We start from the raw sequence: 6,389 nt of genomic DNA on the forward strand, positions 1-6,389 counted from the left end.
TCAGAATTCCAAAACTACCAAAAGGCACCAGTACACCACCAGATCTATCTATGTGCCAAGTTTGGTGAATAAATATTGAAAAGTTTTAGAGTTCTGCGACAAAATGTGAACGGACGGTCCACGGATAAAGCGGCGTTGAGGGATAAAATAGCTTATTATATGCTAATGTATTTCGATTATTGTGGTTATGATAACTATGTTTCATCTGTGCGTAATTTATTGTTTTCATATGGATTTGGTTATGTTTGGCTATTTCAAGGTGTTGTCAATACATCCCAGTTTCTTCAAATGTTTAAACAAGTTGCAGTTGACATGTATATACAGTCATGGAATAATTCAATTGAAGAAAGTTCAAGGTATAAACAGTAGAGAAAAGCCTTTTAGAGCCAGAAAAATATTTCACTATGCTAACAAATAAGAAACACAGAAATATTCTTACTAGGATCAGAGATTTTGCTTGCTTGTTTTTACGATGTTCACTTTGATGAAAACAGGATTATAGATTTTTTATGTTTTTGAGTTTTCATTAACCTAATGGAGTTACCTTCTTCCTAACATTGTTTTTCCAACATAAACAATATAAAATAAAGTCATTGTCATTATCCATAATCTCTTCTCTTTGTGGTTGGATTAGTATCTGGCAGGTGTATTTTAGTGTAAATATATTATTTTAATCATATTATTATTCTCTCCTTTTAGCTATATTATTTCTAGGCAGTTTAAGGTTTAAGCTTTAGAGCTTGGCCTGTCTCACTAATTGCCCAAGCCATGACGCTTCTCGGCTGATTGGTCTCACTAACTCCATGCACAATTTCACTCATTCTGCACTGACTCTTTGCCACGTAAAGACAGCTTGGACAGACACACAGTGTAACATTAAGGTTAGTATTCATTTAATTAAAGTAATATTGCATTTAATCCTTGCAGTATATATATAATAAACGCATATCTATTTGCTATCATTTAAATAGGTATTATATTGTATAGCATGTAAGTGTGCTATATGTATTTATGCTAGCTTTCCAATCCTAAGCTATAAACATCAATAAGTATCACTAATAGTTTCCTATCTTTACTATCCCTTTCACTGAATGTGTGAGATGAGAGAATGTGTTTTTGTATAAGTTGCTATGTTTTAACTGTGATAACTGTAAGTGTAATTATCAATGTGTGGAAGTAATTTTATGTTAATGAATGTAGCAGCCCTAAATCTACTCCACATTACATTGTATATTATTTATCATCTAATATTATTTGCAGCAGATAAGTTCCCGTCCATAAGACCGGTGCTGTGCCCGATTGTTGTGCACCCTTGTACCACCCACAGGGTATGTGTATATGTCTTTTTATATCCATGTATTTGTATATAGTACCATCACGTAATGCGTGGTGACGACTCATGGGTACATTATCATTACGACTAATGCGTAATGGTGTATTATTATCTATCTTCTGTGTATTACATTGTATGCATGTATTATCATTACGTTATTCGTAATGCTGTAATTTCATAATGCCCATATTCCATATGTGTTGTAAATAATGGTATTCATGCTTTGAGTAACTACAGTATTATTGGTAATTGTCCATATGTATTAACCCGTGTATGGAATTATATGCATCTTGTATGAATTGTGTGAGATGTATATAATGTATAATATTATTATATTTATTGTTACAGGGTGTCGTTTATCGATCACATTCACCGAAATAAACAACCTCACACCCCAGCAGAGTGTTGGTAGTCTATGCCCACGTTGACCCTGCTATATTTGGAGCCCCCAGTGAGGAATTGTTTCGGGCATGGATGAACTGGGCAGCACCTAGAAATACTCTTGGACAACTGGACTATTGTGATCTGTGTTAACGTCATCATTGGATGATGACCAGTGATATGACGCTGTGACCTTGACCTTTTTGGAGAGCCTGTGACTCTTTTGTGACACTTAATGTGTATAGTGACTTTCATTCATTCATTCATGTTTTCATGTACATGTATTTGGATTGAGGATTATCATGGACACTTCACGTGAGTTATAGCCTTTGTGTATTATATACCTGGCGTAATTTTCATGTTATATATATTCATTGTTTGTGTTAATTCATTGTGTAATTTAACTTTTCATCTTTTTACTTAATATTCTCATGTAATTTTCAGTTATGTAACTCAAGTTACATAATTACTGCCGGCTTATATATTTAGTGTATTATCTTCATCGTTGGTACCAACACTTAGTATTTATCATGTAACTATTTTTGTGTGTTTATATTTGTAGTTAACTTAGTTGTTTCAATTTAGATTAGTTTAGTTAAGGTTTAGATTTTGATTAGCATAGTGCAATGTAATAGCATGTTGCATTTCAGGGTTTTTTCATAGGTATAGTTTTGGGTTTATCTAAGTTTATTTGTGTTTAGTGCAGTTAGTTGTTCTTTTGCTCTTTGTTTTACGTAAATATTCATTAGTGTTTGTTACTGCATTTGCATTTCAAATTCCTTTCATTAGTGGTAGGTGTACATTCCCTTTAGTTCATAATGTAACTTACAGTTTGGGTGTCAGTGTGTGTTTTGGTTAATATCATACTCTATATCCTTCCTCTCTTGCTAACAAAATAAAATGATAGCGTAATTTACTATCGGGTAGGTATAAATAAAGCTTAAACTTGTGTTAATATACTGACTGTGTGACAACAGACTGTACTTAGACTTTGCACCCTGCACCATTTCCCATCCCTTTACCCTTACCTCCTTGTATTGCCCGTCTACATTATCATTGTTTTACTTCTGTGTTATTGTGTAAGTTGAATTTACATTCCCAATTCTCCATTTCACCTTAAATTTTTGGGTTTTATTCTGTCATCAATTGTTTACATATGGAAGGCATACTTCCCTAGCGCTGCCACATTCCTTCTACTTATTGCAATATCATTTCACAAATCATGTAACTATATTATCTTATTACACACGCCAAAGGTGCTCTACCCTTGTGTCTCCTGAAATGCTCGTTTTGATTGAAGTGGTATAAACCAGACAATTAGCGAAACATTGTCAGGAAAGTGTAGAGCAACTGAAGGTTGTCCCCACTCACATTAGGTACCCCTTGTTAAATCAATTCACTTTTAAACTCATCGCATCGTCATATTTGGTATCATTTTGTTCTCTTAAACCATGGAGTTTAAGCAGGAAGAACTTAGTGGTATTGTTGAGTTATTCCACAAGTTGGGATTACAACCCAAGGCAGAAAAACCGGAGGACTTAAAGACGTGGATTCAGGACATGGCAAAGCAAGAGGGACCACTCCAACCTAGCAAACTGTCTGCTCCTCCTGAGCCACTAGGCGATGAGTCACAAGTTACAGCCAAGTCACATGTCACAGCCTCAGCCACAGCCTCAGCCAATCCTCCATATCCCAAGCTACCTACGTTCAGTGGTGACTTACACGGAAAGGATGCAACCTTTGATCTGTGGACTTATGAAGTGGATTGCCTTCAACAGTTGTCTGTCTACAGTGCTGCTGTACTGGAACAAGCCATCAGACATTCTTTGAAGGGAGAGGCCGCTCGTGTTGCCATGTGCCTTGGACCAAAGGCAACTATCCAAGACCTACTGAGGAAGTTACAGAGCATTTATGGGACTGTGCAGAGGAAGGAAGCCCTCATGGCTCAGTTTTATAGTGCTGCTCAGAGAGATGAAGAGGATGTTGCTTCATGGGGATGCCGCTTGGAACACTTGCTGTCAAAGGTCACGGAGCATCATGATATTCCACCACTGGAACAGGACGAAATGTTGAGGAATATGTTGTGGAGTGGACTACGGAGATCGCTCAAGTCTGTATCAGGCCACAAGTTTGATTCTGTTTCTTCCTTTGACGAGCTACGGATTGCACTCAGGGAGATTGTGTATGACTTGAGGCAAGGAAGAGAACCAGCACCCTCATCACGGAAACAGTCGGCTTCAGCGAAGATGGCCACTCCATCTGAGACCATCACCAAGTCAGACCTGGACACGCTCACTACAGCCATACACCAACTACGCACCGAGGTCACTGAGATCAAGGAAAGGCAACAACAGCCAGCGCATGTGTTCCAGCATCAAGCTAGTTTCCTTCCTCAGACACAGGGATATGGACCAAGACACAAGCATAGAGGTCGAGGAAGAGGAAAAGATTATGGATGTAACCAGCCACAACTGCCTCCTCATGGGTATGGACCGCCACATAAATACAGTTCTTCAGGGGCTTATCCGTATCCAGTGCCACAAGGACCTCAGGATGCCCAAGCTCAGACACAGGTTCAGCAACCTCAAGTTCAAACACCATTGCCTCAAGAGTCACAAGGTACCTTCACTCACTCAGGACCACAGGGCTACGGATATGAACAGGAGCAGCTGGCAAGTTACCCCACTCCGCCTCAAAGAAGACAGAATGATGTTGTGTGTTACAGATGTGGCTACACTGGACACATAGCAATAGGATGTCAAGTATGAGTGGATCACCTGCCACGCCCGTTAAACTGGCAAGGGCCTATGGGAAGGGGTTACCACAAGGCTCTTTACAAGGCCCCAACAGGATACCAGGACTTGTAGGACATGCCAATGAAGCAGAGGTTCTCATTGATGGAAAACCAGTGCAAGCTCTTCTGGATACTGGAGCCACCGTATCAATTATATCGGAAGGATATTATCAGGATCATCTCAAGCATCTTCCTCTGGAACCACTAGGAGACATTCTGGATATTGAGTGTGCAGGAGGTGAAGCACTACCATATAAGGGAATCGTGAGAGCTGAACTCTCTTTAGTCGGTGGAGGAAACGACAATGATACCATCTCATCTCTATTCCTAGTCGTCCCCATTACAAGGTATAGTGGTCGCGTTCCAGTTCTACTAGGTACCAACATCTTGAATTGCCTCTTGGATAAATGAAAACAGAACAATTGCCTCTTGGATAAATGAAAACAGAACCACGGAATGAAGTATCTACAGAAAGCTCCTCTACACACGCCATGGGACTTAACCTTCAGAACCATTGTCATCGAGGCCAAGGAACTTGAACTGAATAAGAACAGGCTAGGACTTGTCAAGAGTGCCGAAGGCAAGAATATCATCATCCCTTCAAATAGTAAAGTCACCATCAAGGGCCAGCTCAGCAAGGGACTTAGAGCTCCAAGGTATACTGCACTCCTCCATCCTACTCCACAAGCTACTATCCCATCAGAGGTTGATATAGCTCCGACTATCATCACCTATGACGAGACAACCATGATTCCATTGACGTTCATGTGTTCAACATCACTACGAGGAACATTGTTGTTGCACCAAGAGCCATCTTATGTGAGCTTCAGCCAGTCACTCTGCAGGACCCACCCACTGGTAGACCCATGAATGATCAGTCACTGTTGGACCAGATCGAGATTGAGGACAAGGACTTAACGCCAGAACAGAGGGAGTAGGGACTTGATGTCATAATGAAGTTCAAGGACATATTTTCCAAGCATAATGAGGACTTAGGACATTCCACAGCTGTCAGACACAGGATTGAACTAAATGATGAGCAACCCTTCAAGCAGCGCTACAGACATATTCCACCAGGCATGTTTGAAGAAGTTAGATCTCATCTTCATCAACTCTTGTCAGCTGGAGTTATTCGGAACTCCCAGTCCCTGGGCATCCAACACTGTACTAGCACGAAACAAGGACGGAAAACTACGCGTATGCATTGATTTTCGTGACTTGAATCAAAGGACTATTAAGGATGCATATGCCATTCCAAGGATAGAAGATCTGATAAAATGTCTTGAGGGAAATCCGTACTTTTCTGTGTTGGATAAGAAATCCGGTTACCATCAGGTCGAAATTGAGGAAAGCCACAAGGAACGGACTGCCTTCACTGTAGGACCTCTTGGATTCTATGAAATCAACAGAATGCCTTTCGGACTATCCAACGCACCAGCCACATATCAACGACTAATGGAACAGTGTCTTGAAGGACTTCGTCTCGACATCTGTCTAATATACCTTGACGACGTGATCATTTTCTCTAAGACCCACGAGGAGCATGTCAAGCGTTTGGAACTTGTTCTCCAAACACTGATGGATTGTGGATTGAAATTGGCACCCAAGAAATGCAAGTTTTTCCAACGTCGAGTCAAGTATGTCGGCTACATTGTATCAGAAAATGGCATAGAAGCGGATCCGGACAAAATTAAGAAGATCGCTAACTGGCCACCTCCATCTAATCCGGAAGAAGTAAGGCGATTCCTGGGATTTGCCAGTTATTACCGCAAATTTGTTAAGGATTTTTCGAAGATTGCCAGGCCTCTATCTCAGCTCATGCCCAAGGATAAGAAATCCAAGAAGCGTGCCCCAAGCACGAAGGAATGGCAATGGGAGACG

The 6,389-nt window shown here is 40.3% G+C and overlaps 1 protein-coding gene across 1 annotated transcript; it reads left to right on the forward strand.

Moving 5' to 3' along the window:
* The first annotated feature begins 150 nt into the window (after window positions 1-150).
* LOC124274986 lies at window positions 151-4,497 on the forward strand. Its single transcript, XM_046710378.1, has 2 exons — window positions 151-1,328; window positions 1,682-4,497. The coding sequence occupies exon 2, from the start codon at window positions 3,166-3,168 to the stop codon at window positions 4,480-4,482; it is 1,317 nt and encodes a 438-aa protein (XP_046566334.1). The 5' UTR covers window positions 151-1,328; window positions 1,682-3,165; the 3' UTR covers window positions 4,483-4,497.
* The last annotated feature ends 1,892 nt before the right edge of the window (window positions 4,498-6,389 follow it).

Source organism: Haliotis rubra, unplaced genomic scaffold (genome assembly GCF_003918875.1).
Source record: "Haliotis rubra isolate DU_JTF1 unplaced genomic scaffold, ASM391887v1 Scf1042, whole genome shotgun sequence".
NCBI classification, from domain to species: Eukaryota; Metazoa; Mollusca; class Gastropoda; order Lepetellida; family Haliotidae; genus Haliotis; species Haliotis rubra.